Genomic DNA, 19,696 nt, shown 5'->3' on the forward strand with positions numbered 1-19,696 from the left:
GATTATCTGGGGATTTGGATAATCTTGCATTGTTTTCTAAAAGTCTGATAAACACACGACTGCTATGAACAGGCATGCTGGTGCCCTAAGGATGAGAGCCAATACATTTTATTCTTTCTCCCTCTATGCAGCTCTGAGTTATGAGAGTTCAAGTGGGCTTCTGAATGTGCCACCTGCATTCTGACATGCTGAAGTGCAAGGGGCATTGTAAGACATAAGGGACATTTGCATTTGGTTTAGGTCTCAATGGACAGCTGGAAAGTAGCATTTTACAGGGGTTTTGGGAGAAGTTATAGTTCAATGGTAGGGTGCTTTATAATGGCAAAGATCACCGGTTCAATCCCAAGCATCTCTAGGTTGGGCTGGGAAGGGCTTTTGCCTAAAATAAAGGAAACCTGCTGCTAGTCAGTTCAGACAATACTGAACTAGAAAGACCAGTGGTCTGACTTATTGTTGGACAGATTCCTAGGCTTCTGTTCATTTTATTTGTTTGGAATCAGAGTATTTTCCCATTCTGGTTTGTAGAGGTGATAAGCCAAGCTAGAAATTCAGATAATACTACACAACTCTTTCAGTGGGTCAGCTTTTACTTATGTAACACTAGTTTAATTTATAAACCATTACTGATGCAGAAAATTGGTCCCTTGAAAGTTGTCGCCTTAGCTATTTTATCTCTTCACGGTTTTCTGGGACTAATGTGGCAACAGTTTTTTTTATACAGTTACTTTGCTTATTGAATAGTTGACCAGAAAGCAGTATGCAGCTCCCTGACCTGAGAACAGGTGAAATACGCCCTGTAAACTTGCTACTGTGTTTTGCACAAATTGTAGTTAATAAAAGGTCCTTAGCAACAGTCGTAAGTACAGCACATTGTCCCAAGTGCAACACATTGTAATAATCTGAACAAGATTTACCATGGCATAGATAACGGGGACCAGGCTATCTCTATCTAGCAGTTATTGTTCTATGCAGACTACTGAAAGATATTTTATGCTACAGACAAACCCCACAAGTTTCTGTAGATAAGGCTGCAGTGAACAGGTGGTATGCAAAGACATCCAAAAACAGGTTGAACACTAGATGAACCCACAGAACCTCTACCTTATCTGGATTGAGCTTCTGTTTTCTGGTCTCCATGCTGATCACAGACAATTCAGAATTTCCACAGCTTCATCTGTATTTAATGAAAAAGAGAAAAAGAAGCAAGTGCCATTAGCATACTGATAATACCTCACACTGCAACTTCCAACATAGAGCCAATGCTCCCGTTCCACTTACACAACAGACTTTACTTCCTCCTCCTCCTCCTCCTCTGTAGCCCCATCGCCTCAAAATCACTGGAAAGTGTAGAATAACACTTGCCCTCCAGCCCTGAAGGAGCTGCTCCAGATGAAGAACTGTGAGAGGAGAGAGACTTTCTGCTGCTCATCAGGCAATGGCTTTTTCCACCTGCCTTGCCCCACCCTCCAGGCCTAGGAACCTTTCTCATGCCATTACTTTGAGAACACCAGAAACAGCTGGGAAGAGAGGAGTTCAGGGACATAAAATAATAAGTTGTGTGCCCTTGTTTCTCAATTTGATCCACTTACATGGTTTTGTACGGTTTGTGTTATTTTAGAAACTGTGTCTTGCTGTTATTTTTATTGATTATAGTTTAGTAATTCTTTATTGTCATTGATAAGGGTAAACTGTTTAATTATTTGCCGATCTTTAATTTTACTGTTTACTATTATATTCTAATGGATTATTGAATGTTGCTTTATTTGACATAAATTTAAAACTATGCCCTTTTAAAATGTTATTGGGGGGGGCTATTGAGTTGTTTTATTTTTATTGTGTATTTTGTGGTTTTATATCTTGATTTTATTCTGTGAACCGCCCTGAGACTCCCGGGTGTATAGGGCAGTATATAAATTCAATAAATAAAATAATATAAATAAATAAATTGTTTATTTTAAAGCTACCCTTTTTTGTAATGGATCAGATTGTTATTACATGTGTGAACTTTGCTGTCTTGTTTCTTCAGCTTATAAACCACCTTGCCTATAGTAATGTAGAAAGGCGGTATATGAAATGAAATGAAATATCAGTTTATCTCCCTGCAAACCAATCAGAATGAATGCTCAATAAACAGGTTGTCTGGAGCCATCATTATTGATTTACATCCTGAAAGGATAAAATGGGACAAAATACAAAGTGGCACTTTAATGACAACAGTGTCATGTAGATGCTGCAAAAAAAAAAAGTATGTTTAAGAAAAAGCCATCTGACTTTGCAGGGAGTTGGATTAGACAACCCACAGGTAAAAGATAAAGGACTCCTGGACAATTCAAGTCCAGTCAAAGGCAACTATGGGGTTGCAACGCTCATCTCACTTTTCTATGATAAAAAACACCCATGTGGAATTACCCAAAATTGAATTTCTTCAGCTATGTTAAAGCTCTTGCCTCCTCATCTCCCATCATTGGTGAGCTTATCTGGCTCAAGATATGAACCGTGGGAAAACATGTTTGTGATTCCAAAAATGTAGCCCATAGCTACCATAAGCAAGGAGCAGACAGAAAAAAGTACTGCATGTAGCACTGCTGCCACCTAGTGGCAAATGACGTCAAAACTGCATGAGGAGCTTTTAAAGTTGTTTTATTTTAAATTAAAGGGTTCTCAATATTTTCCTGCCCTAAGACAAATTTTGTATGTTAAGTCTACTCTTCCTGGTGTTCACCCTCAGACCCAGATGTAACTCCTACACTTTTGAGTGTATCTAAAGTTTCTGGCCATGTAATAAAACCAACAGATGAAATTAAGGATTTAATGTTGGAGCCTGATATTATTTATGGTTTTGTTTCTGAAATGTATACAGTACCCCGTCCTTAAATGGCCAATTACCATTCCTAGGACAGGTCTGGCAAAAAGAAAAAGTTATAAATACAAATATTACAAAACAGCTGAAGCAACAATTTAACAACTCACTGCAACTTAAAATGGTTTTGTTTTGTTTTTTAGTCAAAGCCTCTATGAAGCACTGGGCAATAGATATAGGACACAATATAGATTTTAACCTCTGGGGGAAACTTTGGAAAAGCAATTTGAAGTTTAATCCTTAACACACAGCTCCAGAACAACGATGGCTAAACAGTTCACACTGGTGTTTTATTCAATATCCACAGTTCTTTAAAATGAGTTGAAGCCTACCTAGGCAAGACAAGTCCCTGTCTCTATTTCAGTCCCAGTCCACTTCCCCCCTTTTAGCATTCCAGTAAGGTAAAGGTAAAGGTACCCCTGACCATTAGGTCCAGTTGCGGACGACTCTGAGGTTGCGGCACTCATCTCGCTTTACTGGCCGAGGGAGCCAGCGTTTGTCCGCAGACAGCTTCTGGATCATGTGGCCAGCATGACTAAGCCGCTTCTGGCGAACCAGAGCAACACACAGAAACACCGTTTACCTTCCTGCCGGAGCAGTACCTACTGTATATTCCTGCGTATAAGACTACTTTTAAAGCCCCAAAAACCATTTCAAAATTGGGGGGGTCGTCTTATACGCCGGGTCCCCCGTGAACCGAGCTGCCCGCTCGCCTAACTCTATATTTTAAATAGAAAATGGGGGGGTCGTCTTATACGCCCAGTCGCCTTGTACGCCGGAATATACGGTATTTATCTACTTGCACTTTGACGTGCTTTCAAACTGCTAGGTGGGCAGGAGCTGGGACCGAACAACGGGAGCTCACCCCATCACGGGGATTTGAACCGCCTACCTTCTGATCGGCAAGCCCTAGGCTCTGGTTTAGACCCGCGTCCCAGTGTCCTTCAATTTCCCCCCTTAGTATGCTTCCTCCATCTCTCCTCCACTGGCTTTACTGCACCCTTTCTCTCAGGCACCTACTTTATTATTTATTGAATTTATATACCATCCTATACCCGGAGGTCTCAGGGCAGTTCACAGAAACCTTCCTCTGTTCCCTTTCCATTGCCCCATCTTTCCCTTCCTTTCCTACGCCCTCCTTCCTCCACCTTTCCTAGACTTCCATCTCCACCTGCACCCCTTTCCCTCAGGCCCTTGTTTATATTATTATTTTCATTTAATTTGTTTGCCTCCCTCCTCGCTTTTCTTTATCCCCATTGAGCTAACTACGGTCCACCCCAGTTTTATACACAGTGGTATTTGTGAAGAAACCCTGTTTAGCTGAAATGGTTAATGGGCATTGTCACGTGTTCTTTCATTTGTATTGTCATGTGTTTGATGGGGAAAGCCGAGGGAAATTCGGTTTAACTGCCACTGAGGAACCTCAGCTGACAACTGAGGTGGCGTTGGAGATAGAACTCTCCGTATGCAAAAGAATAGAAGGCAAGACACATTCCGGTTGGTTAAGGGCAGGTTTAGAATTTTCAGTTCCACAGCGTGATTGGCTGGGGGTAGACAATGAGAACCAGAAGACGGTAATAAAAGCCTGGGAGCAACACAGTCCGGGGTCAGTCTGTGTTGGTTGGTGCTTGATGTTTGTGGTGGGCAGCCAAAAGTAGACAGCAGCAGAGGAAGGGGAATGAGGAACACGACCTGAAAGGAAGCAATTGTGGCTTGGTGGCCAAAGACTTGCAAAAGTAGACAAATCACTTGGCTCAGAAATAATGGGAAAACCAGCCTCCAACACTAAGGGAGAAGAGAGCGAGTCTCAGTTTGGAAGGCTAGGCTTGTTGGGATCCTGAAAGCCAAGTTTGGGGCAAGAACTCTTTGGTGAGAAAACCACAACAGATATTTAACTTCGCAAAACATGCAGTAAAGAACAAAGTGTGGAAATATAGGCTGCAAAACCTTTAAAATGTGCCCTGGTACAGAGGTAGGTAGACCACCCATTTGGTAAGTCATAAAATGGTTTACTTACAAAACTCTTCCAAGGTCAGATCCATGTGTTTTTCCATACAGCTGTAAAACGTTGCTTAGTTACAAAAGGTAAAAGTTCCTAAACTATTGGCATAGAAAAAAATACTAGTTTCAAACTCCATTCTTGTCTGAAACAAAATAAGCTGGTTAAAAAACCATACAGCTGGCTGGCTTGCTGAGACCTCCTCACATGCTGAATTCCACATGTGGAGTGGGATTAAAAAAGGCTTGATTACCTATTTCCTCCCAAGGTGAGGGGAAGTGACATAGGCTAAGCCTCACAGGGCAGCTTGCTCTATGGTTTTAACCCCTTTATGCACTAATTAAGAGTCAAGCATGCTAGCTTTCTGAGACTGCTTACCCTACAAGGCTCTGGTGTCTAGTAGGAGAGCCAGAACAAAATTTCAGGATAGGATAGCAGAAGCAGACCTGTGCTTCAATAGGTCAGTAGGGGTTGAAACAGAGATTTTAACACAAGCTACAGTGTTGGTGAGGCATAACTGGGATAGGGTAAATCTGGCAAAAGAGTTTTAATAAGGTTCTTCAAATCTGTCCAGACTTAGTAAGAATAGTATAAAATAAGCTTAGGGTACAAGTGATATCAAACAGCAGCAGCAGTATGGTTTAGAAAGTTGGGTTTTGTTAATAAGTATGGAAATAACCCCATTCCCTCCAGAATAATTGTGCAGATGGAGCAAGGGAATTGGCTTGCTGCAAGGGCAGAATTCCAGTGGGCATAAGGCAGGCCTGAGTTTTCCTACACACCTGTGTACTACCGTAGCTGCTGGTTTTATGAAAAGTACTAAAGCAAGCCATGAATTAAGTTTTCCTCACTGCAGTTCATAGTAGGAAGCGGCTCTGGGCACTGGCGGAGGAACGGGAGTGCGGAGGGAGCGGATCGCCCCCGGCACCACTATTCCAGTAAGGTGCCATTGTGGCGCCCCCCCCCAGAAACGCACTGCACCCCCAATGCACCACACCCCCACAGGTGGCACGACATGCCCCCAGAACACGCGTCACGCCCCTACGGGCGATGTGTCATGCCCACAGGATGTGCACCGCACCTCGGAGGGTGCCAGCAACACCCCTGCCTGCTCTCTTGCCCCCAGTAGCAGAGCATACAGCTTCGCCACTGGCTCTGGGTGGGCCTTTCTCCCTAGTGGTCACAGATTCCCCAAAATGGCGAGAGATATCCAACAAAGTTATACTTTTATAAGGTAGGCTTGGTTTCAATAGGTCTACTCTAGAGTATGAGTTGGATATGCTGCCTCCAACATCCACATATTGGGTGAATGTAGAGTTGGCTATACTAATGGAATGGGTACTCCTGTGATTAGGACACGGAATCCTCCACAAACGTAGGTTGGTTGTTTCTTCAGACCTTTGCCCTAGATGGAAAGGCAAAGAGGCAGATGCACAACAGCCTGTTATGCCTTCTTGCGGAGCACTAATGATTGGAAGGGACTCTGTAACCCTATGGAGTGTAGCCCAAGGCACTGTCTGACCCAGCACTTGAGGAGCCTTAGAAGCTGCTATTAACATCTACAGGGTTTCCTGAAATTTAGTTGAAGAGATTCAGAGAGAGAGTGCTAAATTTTGGAAAATAAAGATACTGAGAAAGAAGAAAAAACCATTTGGGCAGCAGCAGCCCCACAGCCATAGGAGTAACAGAGATGGAGGTCTACGATTGATACTTTTAATGTCTACGTATCTATAGCAGATAACACCTATGGAAGATGGAATGCATTTTTAATTAACCTTGTCCAATACAGATGTTTGGGTAACTGCAATGCTGCATAAAGTAGGAAGCAACTGCTTTTGGCAGCTGGATATAGTTTTTGGATAATCATAGCTCACTTTGTAAGTCTAAGGAACAGAATGCACCATGCGGGACAATATGCTATTATGCTACAAGTACTAATCAAGGTGACTTTGACCCTCAATATCTCCAGTTTTAGGTTATCAGTCTACTTTTCCTGTTCCATTGTATTTTAAAACTGAAATAACCTCTTCTCATATAATTTATACTCAATTAACCAGCAAAGCTATGCATGACTCACTATTGCAGAACTCCACTGCCCTAGAAAAATCAGAATTTGAATACTAGTGCCAGCTCTAGTGGGCTCTTTCCCTGCAGGACACCCAGCTCCTCAATACTGCCTGCTCATCCTCAGGAGCACAGGTAAAGCTACTTCTCTACCAGCTTAATAGCAGTCCTGCTAAGTATGTTCTGTAAGTGCCTTTGGGCTTTAACCCATCATTCATAGCTGAAATTAAGGAAAAACTGTGTTGCAAATAGCTTGCTTTTCAAAGTATTTGATTTACAGGCTATAATTCACATCTTGGTTTTTCTAAAACATACTTTAGTAATTTTGTTTTATAGCTATTATACACCATTCAGAACACCAGGAATCATAGAATCTGACTCAAGTATTAATTTATACTTTTAAGTATTCAAGTTCCTGCTGATCAAGATGACACTTGTGCAAAGCTCCCCCCACCCCCGGCCCATTTTGTGGTGCTACCACCATGAAAGGGTGAGACATACAAGAAAAGCCAGAATCTGAAGCCACAGAAACAGTGGCAAAGGCAAAACCAGCATGTCATTTACACTTAAGCAGTCAAAACCAAAACTCACTTCTCACGAGGACTGCAAACCTGCTGTTGTGCTCCCAAGTCTTTGAAACCAGTCCCGCTGAAACAAGATGCATTTACTTTTAAGCCTATGTTTTATAGTGGAATCCAATTCTGAGCTACAGTTCATACAAATCTTCAAAAAAAATACCTGCCTTGAAGAACCAGTTCAGCAGATTCTTAAAGTGTTCTCATTAGCAATATGCTACATACGGGCCATTTTCCCACACAAATGCTTTGCAGAGAACATTTTTATTGTTCAACAGAATAAACCAAAGAAACCATACAAGTTTATGTGCCTGTGCAATTTACAAAGGTTCTGTATGCAAAGTATAGTTGACTGGCATTTCTGTAATTTGAGAGAAGCAGGCTTGTATTGGATTAAACTTTAGATAGCCAGGAACTAAAAGATACTTCGTATACTTTAAATGGGATGTTACAGGTATATACGTAATTACAACATGCAAGCCTTATCTAGAGTCCCTTCCCTTCATTTTGTGTGTGTCTTATAATAAGTAGTTTTAAAAAATCAAAGGCAAAAAACAAAAGCAGCACACAGTGAAAGCCAGCTTGAGGGGAACCACCTTAGTTGCTTTCTGGGAAGGCATAATTATGTAGAAATATAAATAATATAAATATGTTCAAGCCCAGAGCTGATGACAACGCAAGATCTTAAAATCTATTCAGCCCAGGCTTTTGTTCATATATAGACAAAAAACAGCTACCCAGTTATTTCAATAGACTTTATTGTAAAACAGTCAGGTCACAATACTACGTCCAGACCATTCTGCCAGATATGCAAGCTACAATGCTTGACAGACAGAAAGGATCAGTTTTAGTAGTATACTTGAGAAGTGAATAAAAATCCATATAAAACAATATTCAAATAGTTTCCATAGGAACACAGATAAATGTGACCTCCCCGTCTCCTAGTTGTCTATTCAGTTACTTTTACGCCACCCTAGCCATTCAAAAACATTTTAAAATTCTAGCAAGAATTAAGTTAATGGTCCCAAAAGCCCTAAAAATCCATTCCTAAACTTGCATGTTAGCCAAAACTGTATCTATACATTAATGCTAGCTGAAGCACAAGCTGCTGGATAGTGTTCAATCCCACTTTCCCAGGCACATGAGAGTGGCAAAGTGACATCTTGCTCTTCCACTTCAGCTTGAAAACCTTGCTCCTTTATCCGCTGCATTAATTGCCTAATAAGGGGGGGAAGAAAGAGAAATTATGTAACCATGGCTGTGTGTACCTTCTACTAATCTCTTGCTAGATTCTGCACCAAAAAAGATTGTGAACAGTACAAATCCGTGCTCTTCCTAGCTATGGGAAAGTGAAGAGATACGCACCACAAACCTTATTTTGAAAATGCTCTGCCTTCTGAGTTTTAGCCAAGCCCTGCACTCACACCCTTAATTTTTAAGATTATGCTGAGATTCTCAAACAGGTGAATTCTGCACTCAGTGTGAGTTTTTGCACTAGCATAGAATTGTGATGAAGTCATCATGATAAAACAAGCCTTCCAAACGGCAGCCCCCCCTAAAAAAAAACTAGAGAAAACATGACAGCAAAATTGGCTGTCCAGTTCTCTCACAACGTTAAACTATGATTTATGCATGAGAGTTTTGCTCCTCCCCTGCTCCTGACTGCCATGTGTGGGAAGAAACAAACATATCTTGTTTGTTGTGAGATATGAACCCTGGCTTGCGTTTAATTTTCCTCTACAAACAGAAGTCAAGGTTTGTTCTTAGCTTACCCCTCATGCTGTTTGGAAGACACAAACCACAACTCCACAGTCACAACTTGTAACAAACCAAACTGGCTTGTTCCCTCCCCCCCAAGGCAGTCAAGAGTGGGGGGGGAGAGTAATAGTAATTATTATTATTATTATTACCCTGCCCATCTGGCTGGGTTTCCCCAGCCACAACTGTTAAAATGAACTATGGATTAAAACTGCATGCAAACCAGGTGACTAGCTAGTAAGGCAGGCTATTTAAGTAAGTCAACCAAAGAATCTCAATGTGTTCTGTGCACTCAGTGTGGGATTATTAGCCCCCGTCTATTTATATTGTATCCTATCATAATAATCTACATAACCTTTTTCAAACAAGAGTTTACTCACTTTACTTAAGTCAAATGTAAGAGTGTACTTTCATTAAAAGCAGAACTACTAACCATGCTGGTCTTGACATTACATAGTGTATTGTTGGCCTCTGGAATCCATTGAAAGTAGAAGCAGCTGCCACTGTGTAGGCACCCATGTTTTCAAACAACATCCAGTCCCCAACCTGCAACTCTGGCAAGCCACAGCGCTCAACAATGCGATCTAGGCCATCACAGGTTGGTCCCCATATGCTGCAGGAATAGTACCTCTCATCTGGCTTAGGTCTCTGGACAGAATTAAAAATTTAAGTGGTTATTGCATACATACTGCCACAGCAGTCAACAATACAATAGTGAATAATATGGTATTTAGAATGTGCTCCATTACTACATAATGCTGAGATCAGTTAGAATAGGACTGCTCAAACTGTGGTTTGTATCATTTGTAGATTTTCAGCTGAAGATGGGAGGTGGCACATCCATCACATTGAATTGTCATACTGATGTTTAAATTGTATTTTATTGCTTTTATTTCTTATATTGTATCTTATTGCATCACAATTTGAATTCTGTGGAATTGCAGCTGTTACAACAGGCAGAACAACAACTGAGATCCACCAAGACCCATAGCAATTTCTAAAAGGTCCTGGGGGATGTGGGGAGTCCGAGTGTCGCTGAGTTAGATCTGAAAGAACCCATGCCCTTTTGTTTTTCCTGTTTTAAGTATCTGGCATAGATAAATGACAAGTAACAGTTACCTACAGCACAAATGGGCTTACATTTAACAGTATACAGAAATACATTATATAATAGAATATGAAATAAACACAAAGTACCTTTTGCAAAACTGGTTTGACATGTGCATGATCATACAGGATGCAGTTAAAAGATCCATAAACCCCATCATTTACATAATACATAAGAGTTTTGTCACTTGGTTCTTCTTCATCTATTTGGGGAAGGGGGGGAGAGTATTAGAATAGAGCAATTGGCTAGATATTGAAAAGACAGTTCCCAACTTTGTCATGCTTTGCCATTACCAAGGAACAGAAAACCTGGGATAGTGCTGTGCATGGTTATTGTCATCAGGAAAAATTGCCCACCTAGCCCCTGCTGTTGAAATTCTTATGAAGAAAACAAAACACTAACTTTCACTCCAACAATGGGTGGCCCAACCCCCTCTAAGGACCTTTCCTGTTCCCACCATCAATTATGAGTATTTGCAAAACTAATGGAAAGACTTCAAGATAAAGACAATAGATTTTAAGGAGGACTGGTAACCATTTATGTTATATACAGTATACAGAATCAATGTAAAGAAATGGACTCACTTGCAGGGTTTGATTAAACACTTGCAATTTACAAAATAAATGTATAAATAGAAACAAGATGTTAAAATGATAAGTGAACAATAATAACAGGCACCCCCAAACTTCAGCCCTCCAGATCTTTTGGACTACAATCCCCATCATCCCTGACCACTGGTCCTGTTAGCTAGGGATCATGGGAGTTGTAGGCCAAAACATCTGGAGGGCCGCAGTGTGGGGATGCCTAAATAGTAAGAATTAACCAATAAGCAGAATGAGATAATATGCCAAAAAAGAGAAAAAAACAGAAAAGGAAGTTGAGGGAAGTCATGGGGGGGGAGCAGGAGCAGAGGATTTATAATGTATTTTGTTTTTGAAATAATGATTGTGATAATGATGATGAAATTGTTAATATCAATTTAAAAAATTTTTTTAAATCAATTATGAGTATTTGGCCCGTTAACGTGGAAGGTCCAGGATGTGATTTAAGTATTACATACCATCTGATCCAGTGTGTTCTTTTATTACTACTTTCTTTGCAATGATGTTAACAGCAAGTGTAAAAGCTGATGCAACATAGTATCTGCCAGGCTCTGCAATAATTCTCACTCCAGAATCAGAAGGAAAATACTTGTCCAAGGCAGGATTAATTACGTTAGTTATCTTTTTAAAGAGAGAGAAAAAAATGGGTTTAATAGAGTTGTTAAGCAACATGGATATCCAATAAACAATTAGCTTGCACTACATTCTCAATGCAAGAGATTGATGGATTGGAATCCAGCAACAAACTATTGGCTGTTTGCTGAATAATCTACTAAAAGCTTGGATATGATTTAGAACAGAAACATAGAACTTCCACACTAGGGAAAGGAGGTTGCTTTGAATTTGATAAATCATTCACAACAGTGCTCTAAACAAAGTTATGACTTGGAAAAATCATTCATGGTTTCCCAAGCAATCTCAACCCAATTTAAAGCCAACAGAAAGTTTTTGTGAACTTTCAGCTATGTACATTCCGGGTTGCTCCAATGAACTAGATTGTGAAGAGCTGACTTTGGCTGCAATCCAAACTCCGTTTGCACTGTTGGGGGGTGAAAATGGGACAGAGATGTCCCCTCTACCCTGAGCGACACCAGCATCACATTATGTTCACAGTAGTTTATACTGTGCCTCAATATTGGGTGTTTTGGTGGCAGGGAAGGACAGTCAGCCCCACTGTCTGCATCAGCTCCAGGCTAGCACTTCAGTGTGAACAATGGAGTTGAGAGATGTGGCAGCGGCTCTCTCCTTCCTTTTTTATCCCATCCCTCCATTCACCCTGCCCACTTCAGCTACTGTTAACTCATTCTAGAGCAGGCATCCCCAAACTGCAGCCCTCCAGATGTTTTGGCTTGCAACTCCCATGATCCCTAGCTAACAGGACCAGTGGTCGGGGAGGATGGGAACTGTAGTCCAAAACATCTGGAGGGCCGAAGTTTGGGGATGCCTGTTCTAGAGTGTGTATTCATTTATACTAGCTGTCTAATTTAAGACTGAAGGTTCAATGTTTTGCAGCGAAAAGCAGAACTGAAACAGCCATATAGGGAAGAGTTCCTGTAAACATTTTTTTCAAGCTGAACACTGGCTGTATTGCCACTTTAGCAGTATGGAGGCTATGCAACATAGCAAGTAAATTTCTGCTATGCTGTAAAATGTATCACGGTGTAGCCTAGAAATTGATGTTGCTGTATAGCAAAGTATTTCAACTTGAAAATCATGATGCAGATTTCTCTTCCAGAGAGGCAAGGTAAAAGTTATTCATGTAGGTAAAGCTATTACTTAGTACAAGTTCTTTTATACTTGTAAACTGCCTATAAGCTACGCCAATTAAGCAGTATAAGTAATGAAGTAAATATATATATATTGGAAATAATTGAACTGGTGGCTTCACTCTAAGCAATACTCTTAAATTTAGGCTGACAAACCTTTTTTGGACTCCCGGGCACATTTGCAAACTGGATAAGTTGTCATGGGCACCACACATGCTACAACCTGTTCTATTGGCTACAACACAAGGCCTCTTTCAAGTCTCATTTCAGTGGGAGAAGGAAACCTGCAGCCGCCATAGACTCATGTGCTTGTTGGTACTTCAAGAAACTTATACAAACATATTTTGCCTATAATAGTGAATCCCCTCCATGTCAATTGGAAGCAGATGCTGGGAGTTGTTTAATAAGATCTGGGGAGCAAAGTTTGAAGAATGCTCTTCACAAACAAAGCACTTGTTATGTACCTCTTCAAACTTAAGTTTCACGTCTTCGGAGCCAGGGAAACCACCACCAATATCAAGCAGGTACATGTTGAAACCAAGCTCAACCTAAAAGGCAGAAATATTGAAATGTGAATCAAATCATGTTTTTGTAGATAGTATTGATCAGTTTCACATCTGAACTAATGAAGCAAACAAGAATTTTAACTAATCTGAATTACGGTAGCATCTTAGACCAACAGCACAAAAATGCAGGTTTCCCAAGTTTAAATATTTTTTATTTCAGACACATTCTAGCAATCTCACACTACTACTAGTTAGTGCTATAGGAAATGCTCTTAAAATGTACTTACTCCCATATCAAAGACACAGCGGGCATCAGAAATAGCTTGCACAAACGTCTCAGGATCTGTACAGCCACTTCCAACATGGAAACTAGAAAAGATGGGTTGAGTTAGTGGGAGTTTTGCCCATCCTTCTTAACAAAAGCAGAATTTGTAAGTAGCAAGTGTGCAATTTCTTCCACACAACCCTGCTGCTCACCTCACTCCAATTATGTCGATATCAAGTTCTTTTGCTCGTTCAAGCAGCAACCTGCTAGTTTTTAGTGTAGCTCCAAACTTAACACTTAGGCGACAAACTGCCTTTGAATCATCTGTTGCAATGCGCAAGACCAGCCTAGAAAACATTTTAGAACATATAAGCACATGCACATGTATTTCAGAACACACATTTGTAGTTGCTCTGAGGAAAAGTAGCTTAATTGGAGGGGGGGAGCTACCTTTATTCTGTCAAAAACAGCAATGCCACCTGTTTCTTGTACAAATCTGCCTAAATGGTCAACATCTTTTATCTGGGACCTCACATTTACCTAGAGAGAACATATAGATTGTACTAAAATAAATTGTAAATGTTTCTTACTTTGCTTTTGGATGGGCTCTTGCAACTTTCATCAGCTCAACTTCACTATCAAATGTCATCATCTGCACACCATTGTTTGCAGCATGCTTAATTTGAGAGACTTGCTTGCATGGATTTGCATATATTATACGCTCTGGAGGCACACCAACACTCTGGACCAGCTGTATTTCAGTCTGGGGGAAAAATCCATTTTTTTAGTTTGCACATTAGTTACTAGAAATGATTTCTCTAGAAATAAGACAATTTAAATCAAAGGCAGACATATTTTAATTTCTAATACACAGTATTTAATCGAAACATTTAAAAGCAGTCACTTACTTTACTGGCACAATCAAATCCTGCCCCAAGAGCAGCCAGAGTTTTCACTAGAGCTATGCTATCATTACACTTGACGGCATAGAAGGGAGATACCCTAGGGAGGGCCTTGTACCACCGCAAATGTTTTTTGAGAACATCCCCAAGGTCAGCAACATAGAATGCATCTTTATCATCCTGGGAACAAAGAAAACATTCTTCTGTCAATATGCAGTTGCCTACTAGTGTATATTACAATAGCAACGAAACCTAAGAGCCAGTATGGTGTAGTGGTTAAGAGCAGTAGACTTGTAATCTGGGGAACCGGGTTCGCGTCTCCGCTCCTCCACATGCAGCTGCTGGGTGACCTTGGGCTAGTTACACTTCTCTGAAGTCTCTCAGCCCCACTCACCTCACAGAGTGTTTGTTGTGGGGGAGGAAGGGAAAGGAGAATGTTAGCTGCTTTGAGACTCCTTCGGGTAGTGATAGAGTGGGATATCAAATCCAAACTACTACTACTACTCCTTCTCCTAAATTCAGTATAAAACATTTTTATAAAATATTCAACCTATCTCATACTCACCGAGGAAGAAACTTCATTTATTTTTTGGTCTAGGATATCCTTTGCAGTAAAGCCTTCATCAAGGAAAGAAAAATTGAATTCCTCACCACTGAAGTCATTCATCTTGCTTGATGTTGTTATACCACCAAAGTGATTTTCAGTGAAAAACTGTAAAGACATAGGAAAGAGTTTATTAATTCTCTTGTCTCACCCGTCACAGTGAGACAAGGGGAATGGAAAATACAGCAATTTTAAAAGCCATCTCTCACAGTTCAAGGTGCAATTTTGAAGGCAACTACTTTTAGTTGTGCTCCAATGAAGTCTCTCTAGTAAAGCAAGATCCTGAAACAGGAAAGTAACCTTTATGCTCCCTAAGCAAATTTCATATGAGAGTTACATGAACTGTTCTGGATTATATTTTAGGCATCAACATTTATGCCAAAATGTGTCTTTTAAAGAAATTGGACCTAGGAGCTTCCTGAGTTAATCAGGACCAAAAGACAAACAAACTTTCTTGCAGTGAACTAAACATTGAGATAGAAGAGGCAAACAATAGGAAGACAGACAGGGCTTCCTGTGTTTGTTTCCGTTTTACTCATAAAAGAAGAAATCTGCCTACAGGTGCATGTAGTTGCTACAATTTAAGTGTCCATTTTCTTCCACAGCTTTCCAAAAACTCAAGTTCTCCATGGAGTTTAATTAAGCTACTACAAAAAGCCAAGTGATTTGTCACACTTGAGAATTTCATGTAGTATTGCTTTGATGCAACTAAAAGAGGGAGCCTAGAGTACGGAAAAAGCATGTGTTTGTGAGGAATCGCAAATACAACTGCCAAATACACAGTCCATGTTGGTCACTCAGAAGGAGTTTAAATATACCGTACTCCTGGCAGGAGTCCAGACAAGAGTGGGGAAAACTGGTTGGCAGAAAAATGGAGGAGAGAAGGCACTCTGCAGTAGCTGGATTGAGGGTCAAGAACTAGCAGCTGTGTGCACAAAGATCTGTATACCATGAGAGAAAACAGCCTGAATATCACTACAGATTTAAGGTGAAATCCTTAAGAGTAAGTTCCATTAAACACAGTGCAAACATGCTGCCTATACTGTAATTCTGTTGTCACTCCAAGTGAATAACAGCACACATTTTCACAGAACTTGGTAATAAAAAGCAATAAAAAGCTGAAATATGGCATTAAACAGCTTGACCCACTCTTGTTTGCCTTGATGCCAGACTCCTGCATGAATGCCTGCAGGGCATAATGTCAAAACATTCCTGCCACCTCCAGGCCCTTAACAGTAAAACAATTGGCAGATGTAGAGATCCTAGGGGAATGAATGGCATAATTGGGAACAAGGCAGCTAATGCAACATAGAAACAATCTGCTGTTGTGCTAGCACAATCTCTGCAGTTCTGCAGTTCAACTTGCTTCAAAGACAGACAAGAAACAATTTGTGCTTGAATTCACTGGCACATTCCACCATGCCTTTTGTAAACAGCCACAGGAAACAGAGAACAGTGATGTAAAAGTTTTAGAGACTTAAATATAAAATTCACAAGATACCAATTTTTATATTTAATAAGCATTTAATATGCATTGATTTTAATTATGTAATTAATAATCTTTTATTCTTTCATTATAAGTCACTTAGGGAGGATCTATGATTCTGAAAAACAGCATTAAAATAATTTAAACAGAGCAAAATGTACAGGCCTGAAATTTAACTCAAATTTCAATTTATTATCAAGGAACAGTAAGATGGATGCCATTAAAATGACTAATTGTGTTTGAATTCCTAATTTGCTTTCAGTTCAGTCTACTTTCAATCTCTGAAATCACCATTAAAAGATTGGGAGGGAAAGAACAGATGAGAAAATGTCTGAGATGTCACTAATGTGGTACATTACAGCCTGCACAAATGATTTTAGAACACAATATTCTAAAATACACCATGCTTTTCCAGTGTTTGACCCATATTTTTAAAGTATCTTAGGAACCAAGTACTGTATATTGAAAAGCAGTAATTTCACCAAAGAAGCAAGGTAAGCATTTTTTTTAGCATGTCCCTACTGGCTCAATCTTTTTATGCCTTTTCATCTATTATACAATCTTTTATAGCCTTATGCTTATGCTCCACTAATAACGTTGAACCTTGGGCATAACTGGAAGCTATTTCACTAATACCAATGGCTTGCCAATCGTATGACAATAGAATTTGAACTCTTAAATTCTTATGGTGGGCAAACCCATAGTAAACTGAACATATCTTTTTGCTATAGATACTGCTTAAGAAATACTGTATAGTAAATCAACAGAAATTCAGGAGTGCAAGTTCACATGCCACTTCAAATTCCACAGAAGCAAACCCTGTGCATAAAATTTTCCAAATAAATCCATTCATCATTTTATGGAGAATTCTTCAAAGTACCCCATACACAATAGTATCATTTATACTTGTTCAACAGCTTTAAGTAACAGCATACACATTTTAGTTTAATCACTAACTGTTCCTAGGATTGTAGTAGTCACTATTTACCACTATCAAGATGGCAAAGAGTCCATTCTTTGGAACAGAGGAGGGCCAGCCCATAAGCTTTATTGGCTCGCATTTGAAAAATGTTTACTCTTAAGCACTAGACATAACTTAAACCCGACAGGCAATTCATATAATCCAAGCGGCTCCCCCTCCCTCTTGCCTTAAAAATATGTCTAACTGTCACAACTTTGCCACATCTCCTAGCAAATTCTGTTGAGGAAGGTCAGGCTTTGTCTTTTGTATGTGTGGCTGCCAAGAATGACTAAGTGCTACCTCTCTCCTCCTTCCCTAACTGATAAGATAACTGTGGCAGGGTGAAGCACACCAGCTCCAACATGTGAAGGGGGTGGAGCAGAGAGATCGAGAAGAATAGAGCCGCATCTGCAGTTGCCCTTTATATTGCAGGGGTTGGCGGGGAGAGAGTGAGAGAGAGAATGAGAATGGGTTGGCCCAAGTCTGGGGCTCTGTAACCCAGTTCAAACTGACTTCTTGAGACCATGCCATTATTAATGCTAGCTTTCAGGACAGAAACATGCAGCAAACCAGCTTCTCCATCCCAGACCCCACCTGAACGGCAGCTGCTCAAGCTAGCACCTACCCCCATTATTTCCATTTCCGAAGGTTTCTCCCATCCCATCCCCCTCATTATCCCCATTACCCCCTCGTACCAGTGCTGAACTATCTACCGCAGTGAGACCGAAGAGGAAAAAGCACTGCAGTATTTTTCCTGTCTCCCTCCCTACCCGGCACAAATAAGGAGTAAGAGTCCGCAGTTCCGTATACACACCGTCTCCCCACAAGGCCAACCTCGGAATGGTAGTTACCCTACGAGGAACAGTAAATCATACTCTTTACCGCAACGACAATCAAGGATATTAGGGAGATTGGGGGGGGGGGGGAGACGGACGCAAAAGGGGCGCCGTTCAAAGCGGAACTTTCAATACATGACTAATCAAACGGGGGGTGCAAGTTAAAAAAAATATGCTTGGGGTGGGAGAGGAAAAAAAATACTTTAAGGCCAGCTTAGAATCTCAACGGGACGAATCTGCTAATAAAGTTAATTAGAAGACGGCCATTATGAATCATCCAAGCCCCTATTTATGGGAGCGCGGTGGGCTACGCTCGTCAAAATCCGCCACATTCACCCCTCCATTCGGCCCCACGCAGACCCCCCCTTCCTTCTCGCACCCCCGCCATCCACAGGGCGGCCCGGCCTGCTCGGCGGTTGCTCTTCCGCCCACGCCACCATCCACGTGGCCGGCTTGCCTGCTTAGGCCGGCCTTACCTCAAACTGCGGCGGCAGCGGCGGCGGGTTTCTTGTCCTTCAGCAGCAGCAGCCTCTCCTACCCTGCGCGGCAGCCGGTGGTGGGGGGACGACGACGGGCGGGTCGAGTCTACCCAGTCGCACCCTGCGGGACTTGAGGGAAGAACCGGCCGCTGTCGAGGAGAGAAGGAGCCGGAGCCCGCTGGCCCGCCGCGCAGGATAGCTGCTGCTGCTGCTGCTTCTGTGGCCGCCTCACTGACAAAGCCCCGCCAGCCCCGCCGAGCCTGTATTTATAGGCCCGGCGGTGTCGCCATGACGACGCACCAGCTCAAACCAGCTGCGTTCGGCTGCGACCGGGCCAAAGGCATTCGCCAACCGCTATTATGACGTCAGGCAAGAGGTGGCGAAGGCGAGCGTGGCATGCCAGGAGACATGCGGCCGTCATCCCCGCCCATCTTCAAAGGGAAGGAAAAAGTGTTGGCGGGGGGGGGGCGAGGAGGGGAGCTTCACTTCCACATCGTTCATATGCGGTGCAAGAGTAGTGGGAAGATGAATATACTGTATAAGGACCAGTGTAGACATATAAATTAATGTATTAATGAAATGCTACTAATATTTTTCCACACACACACACTTTATGTTTCATTTATAGCCTACTTTTGTTACTGCAAGCAGCCCCCTGGGAGCTGTGTAAAGGAGGGCAGTCGAAATCTTTTAAATACGGTGCTGTCAATAAAATAAGGAAAGGCACTGAGTGCTTTGAAACAGTCATTTCTTGGACCCTTAAGTTCAACCAGGGTAAGTAGTGTCCAGCTGGCAACATGATTAAAGCAACACATCACTTATTTGGGATTCTACTATTTGTAAGAGAGACATAAAAACAAGCAGTTACAAAGGAAAAAGAAAACGGGGGAAAATGTGCTTGGGTAGAAAAGGGGACTTAATTAGC

The 19,696-nt window shown here is 41.4% G+C and overlaps 1 protein-coding gene and 1 long non-coding RNA gene across 2 annotated transcripts in view; both read right to left on the reverse strand.

Moving 5' to 3' along the window:
• Positions 1-5,809, reverse strand: part of LOC118082391 (uncharacterized) — a 33,096-nt gene extending 27,287 nt beyond the window's left edge. The window contains exons 1-2 of the long non-coding RNA XR_004692258.2: positions 4,878-5,809; positions 1,102-1,174 (exon numbers count right to left, since the gene is read on the reverse strand). This is a non-coding gene — a long non-coding RNA (uncharacterized LOC118082391). The remainder of the gene's footprint in view (positions 1-1,101; positions 1,175-4,877) is intronic.
• A 1,937-nt stretch (positions 5,810-7,746) lies between these two features.
• ODC1 (ornithine decarboxylase 1) lies at positions 7,747-19,094 on the reverse strand. The gene is made up of 11 exons (XM_035109857.2): positions 18,769-19,094; positions 14,971-15,117; positions 14,412-14,585; positions 14,094-14,266; positions 13,716-13,850; positions 13,526-13,607; positions 13,197-13,280; positions 11,425-11,587; positions 10,454-10,566; positions 9,690-9,904; positions 7,747-8,716 (listed from the first exon to the last, which is right to left on the reverse strand). The coding sequence occupies exons 2-11, from the start codon at positions 15,070-15,072 to the stop codon at positions 8,575-8,577; spliced, it is 1,383 nt and encodes a 460-aa protein (XP_034965748.1). The 5' UTR covers positions 15,073-15,117; positions 18,769-19,094; the 3' UTR covers positions 7,747-8,574.
• Positions 19,095-19,696: the final 602 nt, after the last annotated feature.

This window comes from Zootoca vivipara, chromosome 3 (assembly GCF_963506605.1).
Source record: "Zootoca vivipara chromosome 3, rZooViv1.1, whole genome shotgun sequence".
Classification (NCBI taxonomy): Eukaryota; Metazoa; Chordata; class Lepidosauria; order Squamata; family Lacertidae; genus Zootoca; species Zootoca vivipara.